Source organism: Genypterus blacodes, unplaced genomic scaffold (assembly GCF_046128005.1).
Source record: "Genypterus blacodes isolate CSIRO-AG114 ecotype Tasmania unplaced genomic scaffold, CSIRO-AGI_Gbla_v1 ptg000055l_1, whole genome shotgun sequence".
NCBI classification, from domain to species: Eukaryota; Metazoa; Chordata; class Actinopteri; order Ophidiiformes; family Ophidiidae; genus Genypterus; species Genypterus blacodes.
Window position 1 is genome coordinate 1,186,696 of NW_027466867.1, and position 21,207 is coordinate 1,207,902.

At 48.2% G+C, this 21,207-nt stretch overlaps 5 protein-coding genes across 6 annotated transcripts; 4 read left to right on the forward strand and 1 right to left on the reverse strand.

Moving 5' to 3' along the window:
* The first annotated feature begins 3,026 nt into the window (after positions 1–3,026).
* On the forward strand, positions 3,027–7,372 carry LOC143001836 (ras-related C3 botulinum toxin substrate 1). Of its 2 annotated transcripts, none has more exons than XM_076151665.1 (6): positions 3,027–3,333; positions 4,269–4,340; positions 4,674–4,791; positions 5,468–5,530; positions 5,682–5,845; positions 5,935–7,372. In XM_076151665.1, the coding sequence occupies exons 1-6, from the start codon at positions 3,299–3,301 to the stop codon at positions 5,993–5,995; spliced, it is 513 nt and encodes a 170-aa protein (XP_076007780.1). In that variant the 5' UTR covers positions 3,027–3,298; the 3' UTR covers positions 5,996–7,372. The 2 variants fall into 2 exon arrangements, with proteins under 2 accessions (XP_076007780.1, XP_076007779.1); XM_076151664.1 differs by having other exon boundaries at positions 5,682–5,841.
* Positions 7,311–9,550, reverse strand: crym (crystallin, mu). Its single transcript, XM_076151663.1, has 8 exons — positions 9,269–9,550; positions 8,775–8,925; positions 8,611–8,673; positions 8,414–8,515; positions 8,059–8,242; positions 7,791–7,912; positions 7,622–7,706; positions 7,311–7,546 (listed from the first exon to the last, which is right to left on the reverse strand). Exons 1-8 carry the CDS (start codon positions 9,433–9,435, stop codon positions 7,473–7,475), a joined length of 948 nt encoding a protein of 315 aa, XP_076007778.1. The 5' UTR covers positions 9,436–9,550; the 3' UTR covers positions 7,311–7,472.
* A 355-nt stretch (positions 9,551–9,905) lies between these two features.
* Positions 9,906–11,276, forward strand: snu13b (SNU13 homolog, small nuclear ribonucleoprotein b (U4/U6.U5)). Its single transcript, XM_076151666.1, has 3 exons — positions 9,906–10,118; positions 10,298–10,418; positions 10,782–11,276. The coding sequence occupies exons 1-3, from the start codon at positions 10,116–10,118 to the stop codon at positions 11,042–11,044; spliced, it is 387 nt and encodes a 128-aa protein (XP_076007781.1). The 5' UTR covers positions 9,906–10,115; the 3' UTR covers positions 11,045–11,276.
* A 489-nt stretch (positions 11,277–11,765) lies between these two features.
* uqcrc2b (ubiquinol-cytochrome c reductase core protein 2b) lies at positions 11,766–15,321 on the forward strand. The gene is made up of 14 exons (XM_076152267.1): positions 11,766–11,878; positions 12,280–12,354; positions 12,455–12,604; positions 12,722–12,786; positions 12,883–12,939; positions 13,045–13,169; positions 13,334–13,431; positions 13,508–13,565; positions 13,659–13,754; positions 13,841–14,040; positions 14,128–14,208; positions 14,324–14,400; positions 14,623–14,776; positions 14,918–15,321. The coding sequence occupies exons 1-14, from the start codon at positions 11,846–11,848 to the stop codon at positions 14,999–15,001; spliced, it is 1,353 nt and encodes a 450-aa protein (XP_076008382.1). The 5' UTR covers positions 11,766–11,845; the 3' UTR covers positions 15,002–15,321.
* Positions 15,322–15,501: 180 nt separating this feature from the next.
* Positions 15,502–20,876, forward strand: LOC143002165 (uncharacterized protein C16orf52 homolog A-like). Its single transcript, XM_076152130.1, has 3 exons — positions 15,502–16,277; positions 18,683–18,895; positions 19,459–20,876. The coding sequence occupies exons 1-3, from the start codon at positions 16,172–16,174 to the stop codon at positions 19,641–19,643; spliced, it is 504 nt and encodes a 167-aa protein (XP_076008245.1). The 5' UTR covers positions 15,502–16,171; the 3' UTR covers positions 19,644–20,876.
* The last annotated feature ends 331 nt before the right edge of the window (positions 20,877–21,207 follow it).

The window sequence follows — 21,207 nt, forward strand, 5'->3', positions numbered from 1 at the left end:
CCAGTGTCTTTTGGCTCCTTCTGCACAACGCCAAGTGAGGGACTAACCTGTTTCATGACCCACACTGTTATAATGAGGGACAGGAGGGGCTGGGTTTGAGTCACGTGGAAGGATCTGATCCATCTTGGTTTGATGGCACGTCTGCATGTCACAAAGTTCAGCTTCAGGTTCTTCAAAGAGAGATTTTAAAACACAAGACATGACTGATTTAATTTGTGTGGGCTGTTTAGTACAACAGGTTTTCCAAGCAAGACACAGTGTGATTTATTTTATGGCTAAACATTCAAAGCAGGGATTTGAATAAAGACCAGATCACACGTGTCATCGAGTGTGTGTGCTCTGTGGGTCTCAGAGGAATCCACACATCCTGCAAAAAGCATCAGGAAATGATAGAAACCATCCCACACCATTCCTGCTAATGCAAACAGACACTCTCTCCCACACATACACACACACACACACACACACACTCAAGTGAACATGAAGCGCTTCCTTTCTCACAAAGGGTGGGAGAGTGGAGCGGGCAATGATGCTATAGAACGGAAAAGAAATCGGGACAGAAAGAAAACACAGAGAGAGAGAGAGAGAGAGAGGACAGAGGAAATGTGTGGGACATCTATCAGAGCCAGAGAGAAGCGCTGCCATTTGCTGTGATTTGACCCAAAGAGAAAGAAACTTGCCATCACGCCTCATGTGACTCACATCACAGCTCTGTTCCATGTGATCTAATCTGATTTAAAAAGATGAGTCATGCCCGATTGTTAGAACGAGGCATCCATCATTCCATGTTGTCAACAAGAACGCAGGCCTTTTGAATAGACGCTGCTGATGCTGCTGCTCCTTCCTCTAGTGGCCAATGACAAGGCTTCTTCAAAGGTGAGGCTTATTTTTAGCCACCTTCACATCTGCAGCCGGTGGATAATAAGCAGCAGACAGGGGCGCAACAAAGCACAACATGAAGTCTGATAGGTTAAGAGGGTTTGAAGAAGCAAACAGGGGGCCTCTGCAGACAATCTGTGCCTTTAAAGAGAAAGAGATTTGACTGTGCTGAGGTATTTCCCGATAGGATTTATGGCTACTGTGCATTCTGTGTGTACTCTGGATGTATAGCTCCATATGAAGAATGAGTGACTGTTGGTAGAAGTGTCTCATGGGTAAAGGAAATGTTCTTTGAAGCAGCTGTGAAATGAAAAGGCTCGCTTATAGGATTCTTGTTATCAGATCAGAAATGCACATTTACCAATTATCCTTCTCAGCCTCGCCTCTGGAGATAAACTGTCAGAAAATATGTCAGATGTCAGGAAATGAGGAGGAGAATGAATCATAGGAATGGAAGTTATCAGCGGGATCTTATTACAGTGGGATGACGGCTCACAGCGGTGGTGTGGGGAGAGGAGATAGAGGCACAAATGGCAGCAGTGCCTCAGCTGGGTTCAGCCCGCCTGCTGAAACCCAGGGTGCAACACCATCACCAGACTCATCATTTAGCCCTGACTCTCATCTCACTCCATTCCAATGATGACTTCATCCCCATTACGTGAGTGTGCATAGGAAACAATTCACCAATCCATTGATTGTGCCGTCAGTGGATCCATTACAGAGCGTGTCCGTATACATTTTACTTAGACCGCCAATTCGACTGATATGCAAATGAGGGCGGCGTGACAGGGGGTCATTAAATCTTGGCGATTACGCACAGAAGTAATGGGAGGACATAATGATCCGGTGAAATGTCGTACAGATGGAGGGAGAGTGGGAAGACGGAGGAGAACTCAGAGTGACACGTTTTCTGAAAATAAAGGAATCACAAACTGTAACCTCTGATTCCATTGATTGGCTCTCTATTGATTTTTGCATCCATCCTATTGATTGTGAGTGGGTTCGCTGCTTTCCTTCCACTTTGTGTCGTCATATACTTTATTAGTGCCTTAATTCTCTAGATTGTAAACATGAAGCAAGGCATTGATGGTTTGAATGTTAAATGAATTGCAGCAGCTCAGATGGAAAGCACATCACATCACTGTTGGTAGATAAATAGTCAGATTTGTCAGACACAGCTGTTGTAAGTATTAACCTTACAATAATGGCTGCGTTCCATTTCCATGTTCCAGTGCCAGCACCCGGGCATTGTGCATGCTGGGGCGCTGGCACACGTAAACAGAATGGAGCCATCTGCTAAGTGTCAAAGTGTCGTCCTGTGAGAAAGGTGAGTTTGCGTTTAACCACTGCATGCAACCAAAGTGGATTTAATTCAGACCTTCAGATTTCCCCCTGTAATGTCTTTCTTCTGTCTGACATATCAAGGTCCCTCAGTGTGCCTCCCGCCGCTTTTACAGCCTCCCTGACGTGCTGGCAACAGGCCTGTTAACCCTTCATTAATCTCTCTCCCTGGCTTTTATCCCCACTTTCATGTTGATGTTTATCCCATTATTGTGGGTGCTTGACAATCGACAATCTCTCAGTAATGTAATCCAGAATCAAGATTACTAATGTGTTTGTGTGTCCTATCACATGCCTGTGTAGTGTCTTTGTGTTGTGTATCAATTGTGTGCATATTTTGACAGTGATTCCACACTGACACCATGTGGTTGCCATGGAGGAAGGGATTCATTTATGGTGGAGATGTGAGAGAGAATTGATGAGACAAAAAGATGATTGGGTAGTATTTTTAGTTTTTATTTCCTCCCATTTTTGCTGCATAGAGCCAGTGATTTTAAAAACACAACATTGTACACTACTGCCCTCTACTGCTCTAAATGATAGAATACATTGTTTGCTTCTAAAGTGATGCGCCAACCATTTTTCGAAATCCCATCTACCTTCTTCTTTAGGAAATTAATAATAATGCTAATCTTACTACATTATGTATAATACAACAAAACAAACATGTATTTTATTGATACAGACGATAGCCAGTGGAAGTCGGCGTAGTTTCGTGTTTGGCCAGCAGAGGGCACGCTGGAGCCCCTGAATGCGGCCGGAAATGACTTGCATGGAGCGAACAGCTGTGGGCGTTGTTTCAATCTTTACTCCAGAGTTTCGCTGGGTGTTGCCTCCCTGCCTGTCTGTCTGTCTTACAACTTAGGAATTTCACCCGGGGTGTCGCTGAGTTACAGAGACGAACCGGATCATTCCTATCAAACTAACCGTTAAAACTTCCCTCTCGGTTTTTTAGTCTTCTTCGCTTTGTTTTCACACCGCGTCCAGGAGACACGGGACCGGTTTGTTTGAGCTAATAACGTCGGCTAAGCTAAGCTAAGCTAAGTGAGCTGCTTGTAAACGTTTTCAGAGGCGTCCAATGCAGGCCATCAAGTGTGTGGTGGTGGGGGACGGGTGAGTTTGCCGACTTTATCATATTCCATATCTCGTAATGAAACAATGACGATACATAATCAAAGTTAAGCCTCTTCTTCGGCCCGTGTAGCAACAGTTGGCTAGCGGCTAACAAAGTTGAGCTAAAATGCTCCGCAGCGTAAAGCTCCTTGTTTTTATGACGTCCAAAGTAACTACAGCTGATAAACTTTACACTTAATTACAGCCCGGTGATGTCGGACAATTACGGCACTAGTTTTAATCTGCGGTATATAAAAAAGTGTATTTAGAATGAAGTTTGAATCCGTTTTATTTTACTTTAATTTATCCAGGGTTTCCCCCTTGAGTGTGTATGTGATGACGTATTTGTTTACACATTTAGTCCCCAAAGTGAAATTTTTATTTATTTTTAATTGACATTTTATATCAGTTTAAATTGGGCCTCATATAGTGTTAAATGGATGAGGTCATCGTCACCTTTGACTGGCAGGAACCCGGATGTGTTACCTGATAGATGAGTTGATCAGTAATCCGATCTCACTACGATTGCCAACCATCCATCCATTTTCGTAACGATTATTATTTCAATATTGTTTGGAATTATAGAAAAGAAGGGAGACTTTTGTGAGAAGCACATATTCTGTATTTCTCCTTTATAAATGACTAACATGACATCAGGAGCTTTAAAAGGGTAAAGATAGTTTGTAAACATTGAGGCCAGACTTTGTGTTTTTGTTGTTTAGAGGCATTTCATTCTATAATGTGTGTTATTGTCAGTCGCAACAAAGTCAGTATTTTAATTACTAGTCTTGCTTCAATTCCACTGTAGAATATAACTGTTGTCACGGCGATGATGCATGCAAATGAAGGAGTCTCCCTCCAGCTCAGTCATTGTGTTTTCCCTGTTAAACTTGTCCGTCTTTGTCTTCCTTTGTCCTCCCCTCTCCTCTCCTCAGGGCTGTGGGTAAAACATGCCTGCTCATCAGCTACACAACCAATGCCTTCCCCGGGGAGTACATCCCCACCGTGTAAGTCACACACGCATTTTGAAGCGACGCAGGTCCCCTCCCTTTCTTCACACACACACACACACACACACACACCCACACACACCTTCAGCCTGAGTGCTTCACATCTGCAGCGTAACATGAAGCCAAAGCCTCTGGCCAGCAAATCCTCCTGCATCTCTGAATACATTATTGAATTGCGTTGTTGCTCTTGTCTTGTTAAACTCTGTCATCTTTTTCCTCTGATTCAATGGAGGAAAATCTCTGTCTTCTTTTGGCTTCACACACACACACACTCACCCACCCCCAAACCGAGACAGGCTTCACTTCACAAGCTCCCTTTCCCCCCTGCAGCTTTGACAACTACTCTGCCAATGTGATGGTGGACGGCAAACCAGTGAACCTGGGCCTGTGGGACACAGCGGGACAGGAGGACTACGACCGTCTCAGGCCGCTGTCTTACCCTCAGACGGTACGCCAGCCTCACCTGTGTAGTTTGAAGGTTTTGCTCTTGTCTCTCATCGCCTCTTATAACAACATAATCGGTTGATGTAATGGAACCAGCTGGGTTGGTCGGACACAAACGGAGCTCGCTGCATTGAGCCATAAGAGACGCACACACACACCCACAAAGAACAACAGCTGGACTCAGACGGCTGTAGTGTGTAGACTGTTGTTGTGAACAATGTTTACACAAGCAGCATTTGCCCCCATCGCCCCGCCGCTGCTCTCAATTTGTCCGCGCTGAATCTTGAGTTGAGCGTGTGTGTGTGTGTGTGTGTGTGTGTGTGTGTGTGTGTGTGTGTGTGTGTGTGTGTGTGTGTGTGTGTGTGTGTGTGTGTGTGTGTGTGTGTGTGTGTGTGTGTGTGTGTGTGTCCGTCCTCAGCTAAGAGTAGAGCCTCGTCTCCACGGTACCTATACACTGTCTGGAGGACGTGAATGGGCCCTCTTGTTCGGCCCTGCGCTTCCACAACACACAGGCTTTTGTGCCGGACACACAGAGGGGAACAGAACTCAATCAGTCCTCACTCCTCACATACGGGGGTCTATTAATCCACACACATTTATTCTATACTGTCTGGTTAAAGATGATGATGTGTTTTTAAATGTCTGTGTCTTATGTAACGGTGTGTTCTCTACGCTCCCAGGACGTCTTCCTGATCTGCTTCTCTCTGGTCAGTCCCGCCTCCTTTGAAAACGTCCGAGCCAAGGTGAGAACTTCATATTGACCCTGATGTGGCAGAGCAGCTTCCTGACCTTCTTAGAGGTCTGGAGGCTTCAGAGCTAAATCTGAAACGCCAGAGCCCAGCTGCTCGTTCCCGCCCTCTGATCTGTCCCTCTGTCCTCGTCCCCCCCCTCCAGTGGTACCCTGAGGTGAGACACCACTGCCCCAACACGCCCATCATCCTGGTGGGCACCAAGCTGGATCTGAGAGACGACAAGGACACCATAGAGAAGCTGAAGGAGAAGAAGCTCTCCCCCATCATCTACCCGCAGGGCCTGGCCATGGCCAAGGAGATCGGTCAGTCCAGCAGTCCACCGCCATGAACGCATCGTGGTTTGAGGTGCAGATTTCCCGTTTGACCCCCCTGATCCCATTTCTCCCTCCCCTCAGGCTCAGTGAAGTACCTGGAGTGCTCAGCTCTGACGCAGCGCGGCCTCAAGACGGTGTTTGACGAAGCCATCCGGGCGGTCCTGTGCCCCCCGCCCGTCAAGAAGAGGAAGAGGAAGTGCACGCTGTTGTAAATGTGTCAGAAGCGCGGGCGAGTAGAGGAAGAGAGCGCGCGGTCAGAGGCTCATCTTCTCAGAAGGACGGGAACGGAGACGGTGACGGCAGAATTTGGGGATTTGGGGTTTTTACTTAGAATGGAGAGGATTTTATAAACGCATGTGCATCCACGTCACTCCTCTCCTCTCCCATATCGTGAAGTAGTCGTACTTGAAGGCTTATTTTATCATAGAATGATCCAAGATGTAACTCTATAAGCGACGGGGCTCCTCCGTGCTGCGTGCGCTTCTTCCTCGCTCCCCTCAGAGATTCTTGATGACTTTGATGAAGTTTATGTTTTGGCAGATTAAATGACGGACCCCCTTTATTTTGTTTACATCGGGACTCGACTGCAGCATCGCCAAACCCCCCTCCCCCTCCCCCGCCACGTCGAGTCATAACTCTATAGTCACTAAACATGTTGTTGATTTGTCAGCAGGTTTGTTTTTATTCCCCTGTATACACTACCAGCATTTGTTACTTTTGAAGAAAGAAAAAAACGGTTTTGATTGTTTGTGATGAACTCTAAATGACGGATAAAGAAGTGTTTGCAGCTGCTGAAAGGTGTGAGGGCGACTCTCAGGAGTGGAAGAACATAGGCAAGTGAAGGACAGGGCGGCGTTTTGATGTCTGGCGAGGGGAAAGTGCACCTCAAACTCGGTTGCTGACACAAAATCCTCCTCATGACGTTCTAGGTTCAGACTCAGTTTCCCCCCTGAAAAGCATCAGATCATGTAAACTCAGCGTAGTATCTCTATTAAATGTAGTATCTGCTCCATATCTCCTGTAATGCACCATGGCAGACAAGATAATGGCTTTATTCCTTCATATTCCTGCACGTCTCGTCCTCTAAACAGTATTCCAAGGTGAACGGTTTGGTCCACAGACGCTTTCAAGCCTCCAACGTTTCAATCCTCCGCCTCACGGTTTCCACGGCCACAGATCTAATACAGCCGATGCGTCTTTACTCTCCAGCGTCGCCTCGTCACGATCGCTGTTCAGGTCGGATCCATTCACGTCAGTCCACACACACACTTACACACTAACCTGGGTCTGAGTCGTTCAGTCTGACATCATCTGTTACTGTTGTGGCGCTCTGACGTTGTACATTCTGATCTTCTTCGCTGTTTCCCCCCTAAGTACACTATGTTTTGAAATGAGCAGTGATCAAAATGCTTGTGTGGTCTGGAGTGTCTCTCTGGCACAAAGGAAGTACAATTGGATTTATTTTCTTGCTAAATGTAGTTTTTAATTTGCTTAATTTTTAATAAAGCAAATAAATTCATTTTAAGTGACCTGGCGTTCTTCTTATCCTCTCTCTAAGCACATAGAGGCAGCAGTGTGAGGCTCTGTGGCTCTGCTGCTTTACTACATCCATGTCTTCTTCATGTCTGGGTGGCTTTGGACTCCCACTGATCCAGCACCAGCTTAGCAGAAACTGCATCCTGAATTCCCATTCCTGTCGGTGCAAAATCAAGAGATTGTTACAGGTACAAACATGGCAACCATGACAACATGAAACAGTCCAGCTTACCAAGGGATTTGAACACCGTCGTCCTCTCTCTGTGCGCTGGTTTGGTTCCATTGATGACTTCTCCGAGCTCAGCGAACACCTCAGCCTGTGTGAGAATAGATGCACAGTATAGACTAGACATGTTCCAGAGGCACACACACACACTCCCATCATCGTCGGTTACACTGACCCCGGACAGGATGATATCACCGGACTCTGCCATCGCTCCTTCCCTGCTGTCGCCGTACACCACCGCCTCCTTCATCAAGTCGTCGTCCAGCTCCCTCCAGTCCGGCCTGCACGCCCCCACCGCTGCTCAGCCACGGGACACAAACACATCAACGATACGCTCCGTTTTCAGATTTAACATGAATTTCTCCTCTTTGCTGACCCGTGTTGGTGTGCGTGTAGAACTGCAACTTATGTGAGTATAAATTTGTGATGCTGATCCCTCTTACCAGCCACGTGTGCTCCAGGTTTGACCCAGCGACCCAACAGCACCGGCTCCGTGGCTCTGGTGACGGTCACGATCACGTCCGCTCCCCTCACCGTCTCCTCCACTGAGTCACACACCCTCACGGGGCCGCTGACCGAGAGGCCAAGCTTCTCTGCTCCCTCTCTCCTGTGGTTCCACACACGGACCTGAACAGAGGAGATCCAGCTGCTGTGTGACTGCTCGTATGTTTGTAGCAAGATCACAGAACAGATTGAGCAAGAATTGACCCCTGGGGGACACTGTAGTTAGAATTACAACCAAATGCCATAAACCTGTTTGTGGTGTGTTCATACATCAGCTGATTCCTCTGTAACTACCTCTTTAAATGAGAACATTTCAGTGAAGACGTTGTAATGACTCAGGGCCTGGCTGCCACTCCCCAAGATGGCCAAGACCTCAGCTTTGGGCGCCATCAGCAGCTACCAGGGAACCAGAGACAGGTGAAGTTACAACAGAGCAAATCTACATACCAGTGAGTACAACGGCTGTGATCATACAGTGAGGGAACAGTTACTTTAGCAGATATGGCTGAGACTGCAGCCGTCCTCATGGCTGTGACTTCATGTCCATCTATGACCTGCAGGGACACACAGGGGGGACAGACGACTTCTATGTTTGTGTTTGTTTCTTGGTTTGTTTGTATGCATTCAAGGCCTTAAAGGGGTTTGCAGCACTCACAGCTTTGACGTTGCCATGCTCCGGATCCATCACGATCACTGTTGCTTGTATGGCAGGCAGAGTTGAACCAGCATCCCTCTTGTAGAAACACACCACCTTTGTGCTCAGGACTCCTTCATGCTCCATGTACGCGGGCATCAGCAACATAAACCTGTAATGTTTAATGCAATGTGTGTGATTGATTAAGATAAGATAAGATAAGATAAGATGACATTTTATTATCCCGAGGGAAATTACTGTTACAGTACAGCATGAAAAAAACAAGACCCATAAATCAGAAATCACCCAACTAGTGCAATAATGAAAAAGTGCAAGAATGCAAGTAGATAATAAGTACAAGATAAGTACAAACAATAAGGGGGTACGAAGTACATACAATGGGGGGAACAGTACATGACAGCATTAGGACATAAATAACTAATAATACTAATTAATAACTAATAAATAATGAACTTGACTGTCGTGCACAAACACACGAACACACACACTATTACCCGTTATGCTTCTGCAGGGGGACCGCGGTGCGCACAGGCTGTACCACCTCGCCGCCCCCCCGCCTGGAGAAGGTCCCCATGGCCTCCTCCAGCCGCGGGATCAGCTCCGTGTAGCGCAGCAGACGCTTCACCTCGTCCCCCCAGATGATGACAGGAGGCGCGGCCATGATTCTGCTCCTGTTGTCTGTTTATTTTCCGGACGTGATCGGACTTTTCGAAGTTCCAACTGCTGAACTCACAGGCGCACAGGAACTCGACTGTTCCTGTGCTTTTTGGAGGAGGGCCCCAAACGCAACAAGAATTTATAATTTATTTTATTGAATTTATTATTATAATTTGATTTATTATTTGTGTGTTACGGTGTATTTCATGCATAACTACACTTAACTTACTTGTCTTGAGCCCCACCCGGACCCTCAACAATAAAACTACGCCCAATCTAACTAGCTATTATTTTATTTCAGATAATTATTATTATAAATAGATCATTATTTTTATCTCGTTAACGTTATGTTACGTTTTAATGTATAAGTAAGATTAAAAGAAAAACCTTAACGTGTTTATTTATACTTTTGTTTCCTTGTTTTGCTGCCTTATGTTAATGAGAACAACGTCCGGTGCTAAGCTTCCGGTGACGCTAGTGCGCATGTGCGACACTTCACACGTGTGGTAAACGACAGAGCCACTTGTATGCCGAAGAGTCTAGCGAGTGTTTAGCGCGATTTAACGACACTTCTACGTCTTTACAGCGACTATCTTCTTTCTGTTCCCAAACTCGACTCAAAGAGGATTATCCTCCGTGAAGCATTTCGCCGAGAGGGCAGAGACAAAAGACAAACTAGCCGCAATGGTGAGTAGCGTTACGCTAATAAACCAAAGTTAGCATGCTAGGTAGCTGTTAGCTAGCTGCTGGGGGAATTAGTTCAGGCTGCAGAGTTCGAGCCTCAAACTCCGCGTTAGTCGTGTTTGTTCGCCCTGTTGCCGTTCTAACGTTGCTAATATGTGATTTTGTCCTCTTTTTGCGGTCAGACTGAACCCCAGGTGAACCCGAAGGCCTACCCGCTGGCCGACGCCACGCTGACCAAGACGATCCTGGATCTCGTGCAGCAAGCCGCCAACTACAAGCAGCTGAGGAAGGGAGCCAACGAAGGTGAGACACTGTACCACTACAAGGGGTTAATGGGATATGGAGATTGATCGTGTACATAGAGTAATGACTTAGTTAAATCAAGAGTTAAACTGTTGTAAAAGTTTATATGGATACACGTGACTGCTGCAACCAGAACACAGGCGGATTACAGATCAGTGCTCACTACAGAATCTCAATATGTTTGTATTGAAAGCCGCAAACATACCAAGCAATGTCTTGTAACTTTCTTACTGCAAACATTGGTTTTCTGGTCAGATTAAACATAGAATACTCAGGAGTTGTCATGGTGATCTGCTTAAACATTTGTGAGAAAGTTGTGTAATACAAACAGTATTGTAACACTCTAATCTGTTTCGCCCTCAGCCACTAAGACTTTAAACAGAGGCATCTCTGAGTTCATTGTGATGGCTGCTGACGCTGAGCCGCTGGAGATCATCCTCCACCTGCCGCTGCTGTGCGAGGACAAGAACGTCCCGTATGTCTTTGTCCGCTCCAAGCAGGCCCTGGGCCGGGCCTGCGGGGTGTCTCGCCCCGTCATCGCTACCTCGGTCACCATCAAGGACGGATCTCAGCTCAAACCTCAGATCCAGTCCGTCCAGATGTCCATTGAGAGACTTCTCGTGTGATTTCTTTTTGTTTTGTGTCACCGTGCGTAACAATCTGCTTGTTGAATGGGGAAGACCAACTTCAGAGTGAAGATATTCCCCCCTCTGTTTGATTTAAAAAGTTGTGCACGAAATGGAAATACAATTCTATTTTTTTTTTCCTTTTGTTACCTTTTGAGGACCTGAGTCCAAGTCAACATTCAAGTTTGCATAGTTATAAGCTGATTTTTAATAAAAACAATTTAATTTTAAAGTGTCTTCATCCTTTTCCTTGAATTCAGAGAGCTGTGTTTTGAGGTGTTTGGTCTCTTAACTAGGGCTGGGGCGGCGCTTGTGTAAGTATTTTATTTGTTACGCTATCAAAAACATATATCTGGACGCAGTCAGCAGAGGTCTGTGTTTGTAATGGTCTATTCAATCACATTCTGATCTTCCAACAAACATCCCCCCGACACAGGGGAAACTATTTTAGGGGCCAAAACTGTTTCCTGTGTTTGAGTATTCTATCAAATACACATGTAAATAAAAACCCACTTCAACATTAAGCTTCTACTGTGTGTCATGTATTGACACATTCAATACTTATATATAGTATAATAAATGATTTAACAATGGATATTCTACTTTGTTGATCTCCGTTTTCAGTTCTGTGGTTATTTAGCTGAGTCAGTTTCGCCCTCATACCAGCAGAGGGCGCTCGCTCTCACACAGCGGTACCATCGCGAGCAAGAACGAGGCTGGCTGAACCCGCGGTGAATTGTGGGTAGGACACAGAGCAGCAGCCATATTGCTCCAGCGTCCTGGCTGAAGGAGAGAACGGAGATGAAGGGGATCCGGGGAATTGGTCAGTTATCGGTAAGGACTCCGTTTAACACAACTAACGCACTGTTATCTACCGGAGCGAGAGAAGCGTCTCCCGGGCCCGGTTTGACCCTGAGAGTGTGGCAGCGGGCGTGAGACGTTCAGGGTCACGAGCCTGAGGCAAGAACCGGACAACAGCAACACCGGAGCCTTCAAGCCCTACAGACCTGCATTAGACCCGTAAACCCTCAGTCAGACCCTCTAAACCCGCACACGGGCCGCTGAAACCAACTAACCTGTTTACGTGCTTACAGTTAACCTAAGTGAGAGAGTGAGGCTGTGAATGTGTGTGTGAAGCTTTCCAATGTTGTCGATGATGTTTGATGGATCGTTGTGTATGTACCTGATCAGTCAGTGTGACGTCACACTAATGTTCACGTGTGTGTTTTTGTCAGAGGAGACTCTACGCCGCCCAGGCTGCCCGCACGGCCGAGCATCAGCATGTCGGGTTTCATCCGCAGGAAGTGCAGGTCTGTGATCGTTGACGTCTCATTCCTACTGTTGCCATGTTGTTTGCAATGGAATTGTGAAGGAGTGTGTGCTTATACACTTGTGTTGTGTGTCCTCCAGGTGACCAAGCTGCCCAGTGGACTGGTCATCGCCTCCCTGGAGAACTACTCCCCTGCCTCCAAGATCGGGGTGTTCATCAAGTCAGGCTGTCGCTATGAGACCCCTGACAACCAGGGGGTGACCCACCTGCTCCGCCTGGCCTCCAACCTGGTATGACATCATCACACAGGCCCATGTGTGATTCGTCTCTACTGTTTGGCTTCATAATGCGTGTTAGGGACGTGATTGACTTGCTGGCCGTTGACTGAGAGTTTGTGTGTTGCCTAGACAACTAAAGGAGCTTCAGCTTTCAAGATCTGTCATGGTGTGGAGGCAGTGGGAGGCAGCCTGAGGTGAGCAGAAGCCAAGGAAGTTAACATGGAGAGAGTAAAGCCATGCCTGCCTGTTCTTACCTAGGGGTGTGTGTGTGTGCGTGCTTCTCCCTGCAGTGTGACGTCAACCAGAGAGAACATGATCTACACAGTGGACTGCCTGAGAGACTACATGTGAGTCCATGGAGGGTAGATCTGTCATTTCTTTGAGAAAAACCTTCCGTCTGTATCTCTGACTCTGTTTCCCCTCCCTCTCCTCTCCTGTCTGTCTCTCTGCAGCGACACGGTGATGGAGTATCTGATCAACGTCACCACCGCTCCAGAGTTCCGGCCCTGGGAGGTGTCAGACCTCACGCCCCGGGTGAAGATGGACAAGGCTCAGGCGGCACAGAGCACTCAGATCGGTCAGCCATCACACACACACACACACACGCACACGCACACACACACACACACACACAGATTTCTGACCCGTTTACCAAAGGTTTGAGTTTGAGTTGACTTCTCTCTCTCTCCCTCTCTTCTCTCTCTCTCTCTCTCTCCCTCCCTCCATCCCTCTCTTCTCCAGGCGTGGTTGAAGCTCTGCATGCAGCAGCCTATAAGAACGTCCTGGGTAACTCCCTCTACTGTCCGGACCACATGGTCGGCCACATCCAGTCCCAGCATGTGAGCGCTCTGTCAGCACCTCACTCTTTATCTGATGATGTCATTACGCTCCATTAAACTCGTTTCTGCTCTCCAGCTGCAGCAGTTTGTCCAGAATAACTTTACGAGTGCGAGAATGGCTCTGGTTGGCCTCGGTGAGTGGCATGACATCATGAATGAATGAAGTTAAAAGCCGTTACCCACATAACTCAGGCTCACACAGTGAATCCTCTCCCTGCTCCCTCCAGGTGTGGATCACGATGTGCTCAAGCAGGTGGGCGAGCAGTTCCTCAACATCCGCAGCGGCTCAGGGACCACAGGGGCCGGGGCTCAGTATCGTGGAGGTGAGTGGTGCAGTCAAACTCCAGATCCAACCACTTCCTGTCAACCCCCTGTACGCCCAGCTGAGTTTCCTCCTCTTCCTCCTCAGGTGAGGTCCGCCTGCAGAGCACCTCCAGTGTGGTTCACTCTGCGGTGGTGAGCCAGGCAGCGACGGCGGGCAGCGGCGAGGCTGTGGCCTTCAGCGTGCTGCAGCATCTGCTGGGCGCCGGCCCGCACATCAAGAGGGGCTCCAACTCTACCAACAAACTGGTACAGGGTGTCGCCAAGGCAACCGCTGACCCCTTTGACGTGAGTAGTCGGCGGTGGCATTTGTTTGATGTCATGATTGTGTGTGTGTATTTGAGCTCCACATTGTTTTCACTTTGTCCTCTGCAGGTCAGCGCTTTCAATGTGGGATACTCTGACTCCGGCCTGTTTGGGATCTACACCATCTCCCAGGCTGGAGATGCTGGAGATGTAAGTATCATCAGCGCCCCCTCCTCTCCCCTCCCCCACCCGAGGGTCCTGAGCCAAGCCCACACCCGTACCTGTTCCCTGCTGCTCTCTTCATGTGTGTTTTCTGTCCTTGCAGGTGATCAGAGCTGCTATCGGAGAGGTGAAGGCTGTGGCTGATGGAGCAGTGACAGCCGCAGACCTCACTCAGGCCAAGTAAGAGACGCACGCACGCACGCACCATGTCTTTATTGTCAGTCAGTATCAATGCACAGGCAGCATGCACTGCCCTCCTGTGGCACAAAAGGTGTACAACACTTAATTAGAGACAAGACTGCAAGGCTTTTAGTGTAATTTCATCTCACCTTCCTTCTTCCTACTTCACCTTAGTACTTAGCAGCTCCCAGCCAATGATGAGCTCCTCTTTGTTCCCTGCAGGGCCCAGCTGACAGCTCATCTCCTGATGTCCCAGGAGACCTCAGAGGGTTTTCTGGACGCCTTGGGCACTCAGGCCCTGGCCGACGGCGCCTTCTGCTCCGCCGAGGAGATCTCTAAAAGCATCGACAACGTCTCCCTCACCGACGTCTCCAACGTAAGAATTTAGATCCTCTGCCCAGGTTTGGTCCACGCCTCGGTGTGTGTCCCAGTTAATGATGACGCTCTCTCTCTTTCTCTCTCTCTCTCTCTCTCTCTCTCTCTTTCTCTCTCTCTTGTGGCTGCTTTGTAATTCCAGGCCGCAAAGACGTTCATGTTGGGCAAGAAGACGATGGCGTCCAGCGGCAACCTCTCACACACACCCTTTGTCGACGAGATCTAACGTCCTTCCCCCTTGTCGCCTCGTATTCAACACGACTGCCATAAGAATGAAAGTAGATACTTCTCTGAGTTTAGGGAGAAGTGAGGTCATCGCCTGTCGTAACTCCGCTCTGAAACTCGTCTCCATGCTTGTTTAGGTATTCCTTGGTGCTGCCGTGTATTTTCAGGTGATGTCTCCCTCCTTGTGCATGGCAGGGTCATAGGTCCACATGAACTGTATAGCTGATGTAAAATAATGAATAAATTCTATCTACCTGACAGAGCTGCGTCGGGTCTGTTGTCTCAGTCTGGATGCCATTAAAATGTGAGTTTGCGCTCTAATTGCAGTGAGTTGAGTCTTTGTAGGTCAGAATGTGTAAATGTAAATGTGTGTATGCTGCACAGAGTGGGAGTCCAACTGTTTACCCAACTCCTTTACATAATTTCAATTTGCATAATCTGTGGTCAAAGGTAGCGGCGATGTGGGTTGATCGCGGATTTTCTCGCGAGATTTGACCAAAGCACACCAAGACGCGAGCAGAGTGGGGCAGAGCTGAACTGAGCTGAGGGAAGAATCAGCATCGCTCTGCACGGACAGGAGGGGCGACCGAAAGGCGTTTAGAGGCGGAATCGAGCCTTTTGAAGCTCCGGGGGGAGCGGGTTTGCCGTGAGCATGGGCGGCGGTTTGGCTGGTAGTTCGCCCAGCAGAGACGGGAAGCTTCGTTATGGAGGCAGAGAGCCGAGGAGAGCAGCGCACAGCCAGGAGAGCAAACTGCTGAAGGCTTGAATTCGCTTTTTGCTCCGCTGGGAAATTAATCCGCGATTACGGCAACACACGCACGCACACACAGCGATTTCTGTGGCTCGACCTGCCAGGATGGGGCGCTGCACCGGGGGGTAAGCTGATCCATGAGCCCGGGCGGCGGTCCTCTCTTCCTGGGCTGGAGCAGCAGCAGCGAGTCGGGCTGCTGGACTCTTTAAAGGGCTTGTTGTTCTCTTTTGTTACTCTCACCTGGGGCTCTAAAGCGATGATAAAAGTGGAGCACGCCGACCGCATCGCTGCAAGGATGTGCCCGGTGACGGGACGCGAGCCGCGGGTTTAGCCAACCGAGCCACCAGGGGGGACTTTCTGGATGTCCTGCGTCCCCGTTCGTGAAGGTGAGATCTCGGCTCGGACCCTCGGAGCTCCGTCATGGATAAACTGACTGTGATCTCAGGATGCCTCTTCCTCGCCGCGGACATCTTCGCCATCGCCAGCATTGCCAACCCGGACTGGATCAACACGGGAGAGTCTGCCGGTACGTTGACATCTTGGATTTCACTGTAAATAAACCATAATATTCCTCCAGCTAAACATAAACACCGTTACCTAGGTGATGATGCAGTTTGACTTTGTTGTGTAGATTTAAAGTTTAATTTGTCAAACTTATGGAAACAGGTGAGGAAAGCACCGGAAAATAATAATTCAACAAGCGAACTTTGTTACATTATTTACATGTTTGAACCGCAACAAGCCGTTAAATATATTAATTATATCAAGTAAATCATGTGTTTTGATGCTCCAAAGTAAGACAATACTACCAAGAAGAGCTGTCCCTGAATGCATCATTGTTAAAAGTCTTATTTCTTGACTAGTTACCGCAATCTGAGACTTGTGACTGCAGAGCAACACTGACCTCTGATCAGACACACAGGGGCTGAAAGGGTTAAACCATTTAGAAGAGTATCAAGTTCTCATATGGGATGAAGATGGGTCTAAGATGAAGGCTAATGAATGCATCATCTGCCTCACTCCGGTCTGCTGCTGCTGCTGTCCATCTCTGTCCTCCAGGGACGTCCTCGTTAGAAGTGCATGCTGGGAAACGATGGGAACAATAAGTGAAGAGTCTCTGGATCTGTACGACTCAGTGAGGAGAGGAGAGGCCGTGCAGGAGCCTGAGGAGCGTCCACGCGTCTGTTTACCTCTAATTCAGAATCTGATCCGCAGATGCAGCGTGTGTGTGTGTGTGTGTTCCTCATTGATTGCAGTTGCCGAGACACATTGCAGAAAGGGAAGTAGTGAGTGGGTGTGGCTGCAGCTGGGACACTTCTTCATGTTACACAGGATCTCAGAAAGCTTCTCCATTGTTCACGGGGCTGAAAGCATCACACACATCACACCGGTGGTCCAGGTGAAGATGGAGCCTGCACACACAAAGCTGCAGAAACACTTTAGTGTCTTTACAATCCTGTGTTAGGTTGATTCACGTGAACAGAACTTTAACTCCACCAGAGACCCCTAAGCCTGTGAGATTGAAGGGGCAGTGTGCTGTGATGTCACATGCAAAGTCCAGAAGCTAAACACTAACAGAGAGACTAACGATCTCGCTGCGTTGAGGCTTCTGCTCTCCAGGTCCTCTCAGGAGAAGATGCTGGGAAACCATGGCATGGACGCCTTTTGTCAGCCGTGAATGAGCCTGATAATGATAATGATTAGCTGGGGGGGTGGAAGTGTTTGTTAGTGATGTCGTGGGAGAGAGAGAGAGGAACACTGTCATCAAGTGTGTGTGTGTGTGTGTAAGTGTAAGTGATGGATGGAGTGGAGTGCAGGAATTTGTCAGATATTTTTTGGAATATCAGTAAACTCCAAAGTTCTGCGTTGCTTGACAGAATAACTGGCTTTTCTCTGGTGAACTGGTTTTCCTCTGCTGATCTTCCTCTCCCCCCCCCCCCTCTCTCTCTCTCTCTGTGTGTGTGAGATAAAAAGCAGCGGTATTGACTTTGTTCCCCACCCTGTCCTCTGAAAGCACATGTTGAAAGGGAACAGGATATCCTGTGTGTTGAAGGGGGACAGGGGGTCAGGCTGCAGGAGGATGTGGTGGAGGGTCCACGGCCCCTTAAGCTCCGCCCCCTCCCCCTGCCATCATTAAGTCTCGTTATATCTGCGGCTGTACCACGGCAGCGCTTATATAATCCCTCCAGCGGAGTGAGTACGCGTTCACACAGCCGTGATGAAATATGGAAATGCATTTGTTGCTGCTGGCCGGCTCTCTAAGCTTTGTGTTAAATGTTTAATGAGTCCATCTGAACCTGAGGAAGCATTAAGGACTCATCAGTGTCTGTAACATGAACACGGCTCCAGATTCTGCTGTCACAACAGTCAGCAGGTTTGATTTCAGGCCCCCAAAATGATCTGCTCCTGTTGGTGTAGGAGCCCGGCGGCTTGTTTCCATGACGGCAGGGGTCCTCGCTATCAGACGACCTCTGTGTCACCTGGGAGGTCGTTACGGCACCCCGGGCCAAAGTATCGCCAAGTGTACGCGGTTGTTATGAGCCGAGCGAGCTCATTAAAGACGTAAACACACTTGCTGATGCCGCGAGCTTATTAGTGTGTGTGTGTGTGTGATACCAAAGAGCAAAGTTAAAGTTCTATCACTCACATCCCTCTGAAATATATATCCTGCCCGTCTGAATCCTGTAACTCCCTCTTGGATCTGTTAAAGCCCGACCCGGAGCAGAGTTCAGGTCAGCAGCTCCACTTCAGTACTCCAGGTAACCATGGAAACGGCGCTTCTGCTTCCTGCTACATTCACGTAAAACGCATCTCATCTCTTATTTTTATGTGTGAGAACACGTTGGAGTATGTAACTGTCCACAGCAGCATCACTGTGACTCCGCCTCCTCCTGACCTCTCTCTCTCTCTCTCTCTCTCTCTCTCTCTCAGGTTCCGTGACCGTCGGCCTGGTCCGGCAGTGTCAGACCATCCACGGCCGCGACCGGATCTGCATCCCGCCCCAGCTGCCCCCAGAGTGGATCACCACGCTCTTCTTCATCATCCTGGGCATCATCTCCCTCACCGTCACCTGTGGCCTGCTGGTGATGTCACACTGGCGGCGGGAGGCCACGCGATACGCCCGCTGGATCGCCTTCATGGGCAGTAGGTCACGTTTCATTCTCTACCAAAATAAAATTACAATTTCATTTCAAATTAAAGCGTTTTCAAACATCAGGACGCCGCTCTGAGTGCACTAACGACCTCCATCTTGGCTGTAGAGCTCTGATTGATACTCAACAAACAAGAGGGAGAGGAGACGGAGTTTGTGTGTTGAGAGGAGCAGAGCAGCCGAGCTATTTACGGCTCTAAATATAGAAAAGCAGTGAGCCAGCTCCCACTGGAGGCTATTATTGCTTTCAAGGACACTTTGTCCACACACGGCGACCAGATTGAGGCAAATAACGGCAGCGAGCAGATGACGGTGAAGCGGTGAATGTTGTTTCTTTGTGAGTCGGAGCCTTTTGGCGCACACAGACCCTCACACGGATCCCCAGGGACCTGTGGAGCTGTGAGAAGCCTATGGAAGCTTCAAAACATGAAATGAGAAGTTTAGTTAGCTACAAACGCAGGCACTGTTTTCCAAAGACATGTCCACGGATTTAACTCCCTTTAATGCTGGAACCAACTGTTTGTGTTGTCCTGTCTGTCTGTCCTCTTCGTCACAGTGGTCCTCCTCTGCATGGCGGCGCTCATCTTCCCCATCGGCTTCTACATCAGCGAGGTCGGCGGGCAGCCGTATAAACTCCCCAACAACACGGTGGTGGGCTCCTCCTACGTGCTCTTCGTCCTCTCCATATTCTTCACCATAGTTGGCCTGCTGTTTGCCGGGAAGGTGTGTCTGCCCGGCTGACGTTCCCAAATCTCCCCCCTCTCTCCTGGTGAGCACCAGTTGGAAGTGTCGGCGAATCATCCAAGGAGAACACTGAAACCGGTGAATCGTCACGGTGCCCAGGTTTTGGCGTGTGTGTGGCCTCCGTCCGCCCATCTTCCTCCGTCCCAAATGGGAGAAGACGAGGAGGATCGTCCTCAAAGTGCACATGGACATCAGGAATTCCAAAGGGTATAAAGATGATGAACTCCTGTCCTCACACACACACTTAAGCTCCTCCCCCCGACTGCCACACCTGCAGCAGTTACACACTTTATTTATTTGTTTAATCGTACTTTTTTTAAAATTCAAACGATAATGTATCTATGTGTTTCCGCGCTGCCGCTACAGTGTGTGTGTGTGTGTGTGTGTGTGTGTGTGTGTGTGTGTGTGTGTGTGTGTGTGTGTGTGTGTGTGTGTGTGTGTGTGTGTGTGTGTGTGTGTGTGTGTGTGTGTGTGTGTGTGTGTGTGTGTGTGTGTGTGTGTGTGTGTGTTGGATCACTTTTTGCCTTAAGGAGAGGGATTCAGTTTCAACAACACACGCCGGGCTCAGCTTTTACCAACGGACCATCCTCCTCCTCATTGTCATCATCACGCGCTGTTGGTTAATAAGTATTAAACAAACGGGAGAATTTCTAATCGACATCGTCTCAGACTGATGATCTGAGCTGTAGGATGACGCTGAATCCGGAACCAAAACTTTCAACCCGACTTAAACACAAAAGCGACACATGTATATGCACGTCCAAACTGCGATTACGGCAAAACACCCATTACTGAAGGAGTCCTGTCGACGCCGCAAAGCGACGCGAATGTGTCAGACTCTTTACTCAGGCATGTAAACACAATCCGTTTCATTCAGTCCATGTGTTTGCATAAGTCGCATCTTTTGCCTTAATTGCAGTATTTAGTGCGTGTAAATGTGTGTGTGTATAATTGAACGATGTAGTGAATGTATTACTTCACCTTTATGGAGCTTTTTGTTGTTATTGTTGTTGTTTATACACTGTATCCAAATGACTTAAGTTAGTTTTCTATGTTCAGGCCGTTTTTGCTGACGTCATGCGCGCGTCACGTGATGCACATGGACGAGCGTGAATATATCATCTCATTAAAATCTCGATCACACGGTGTCTCGCAGATGTGTTTGTACAGCGACGCCTCACCACGGATCACGCCAAAAAGGTGGTTTAGTCTTAAAAAGCTTCAAAACAAGGCCAGTTTCTTTGTTTGAGTTAACTCAAAAGCGAGATATGGAAGATTGAAATCCCACTCGATTTCATCCTGCCAGTATAAGCTGAGAAAATGTTTAGGTTGCCATAGAAACATGTTTGACCAGTATTTTATCTGTTTCTCTCTATACAAACATATCGGCGCAGACGGTAGAAGTCTGTGTGTGTGTGTTTGTTTAAAGGTCGAGTCCCGTTCGCTCCATTCAACCAGCGTCTGACCTTCTAACCTGCGTCGCCCCGACATAAGAGAGACTATTTTAGGAGCCAAAGCGTTTTCACCGTGAGTGCACCCTGGTGTGTCCTTGATGCCTTTT

Bases quoted from the DNA above. Each gene is read 5' to 3' on its own strand.
- LOC143001836 (XM_076151664.1), top strand. From the start codon at position 3,299: ATGCAGGCCATCAAGTGTGTGGTGGTGGGGGACGG. The intron at 3,334-4,268 runs GTGAGTTTGCCG...TCCTCTCCTCAG, and splicing joins TGTGTGGTGGTGGGGGACGG to GGCTGTGGGTAAAACATGCC. The intron at 4,341-4,673 runs GTAAGTCACACA...TCCCCCCTGCAG, and splicing joins GGGGAGTACATCCCCACCGT to CTTTGACAACTACTCTGCCA.
- snu13b (XM_076151666.1), top strand. The intron at 10,419-10,781 runs GTGAGACACTGT...TTTCGCCCTCAG, and splicing joins GAGGAAGGGAGCCAACGAAG to CCACTAAGACTTTAAACAGA.
- crym (XM_076151663.1), bottom strand. From the start codon at position 9,435: ATGGCCGCGCCTCCTGTCATCATCTGGGGGGACGAGGTGAAGCGTCTG. The intron at 8,926-9,268 runs GTAATAGTGTGT...TAAACATTACAG, and splicing joins CCCCTGCAGAAGCATAACGG to GTTTATGTTGCTGATGCCCG. The intron at 8,516-8,610 runs GTAACTGTTCCC...GTTCCCTGGTAG, and splicing joins TCTCAGCCATATCTGCTAAA to CTGCTGATGGCGCCCAAAGC.
- LOC143002165 (XM_076152130.1), top strand. From the start codon at position 16,172: ATGGATAAACTGACTGTGATCTCAGGATGCCTCTTCCTCGCCGCGGAC. The intron at 16,278-18,682 runs GTACGTTGACAT...TCTCTCTCTCAG, and splicing joins CAACACGGGAGAGTCTGCCG to GTTCCGTGACCGTCGGCCTG. The intron at 18,896-19,458 runs GTAGGTCACGTT...TCTTCGTCACAG, and splicing joins CTGGATCGCCTTCATGGGCA to TGGTCCTCCTCTGCATGGCG.
- uqcrc2b (XM_076152267.1), top strand. From the start codon at position 11,846: ATGAAGGGGATCCGGGGAATTGGTCAGTTATCG. The intron at 12,355-12,454 runs GTCTGTGATCGT...TGTGTCCTCCAG, and splicing joins TTCATCCGCAGGAAGTGCAG to GTGACCAAGCTGCCCAGTGG. The intron at 12,787-12,882 runs GTGAGCAGAAGC...TTCTCCCTGCAG, and splicing joins GCAGTGGGAGGCAGCCTGAG to TGTGACGTCAACCAGAGAGA.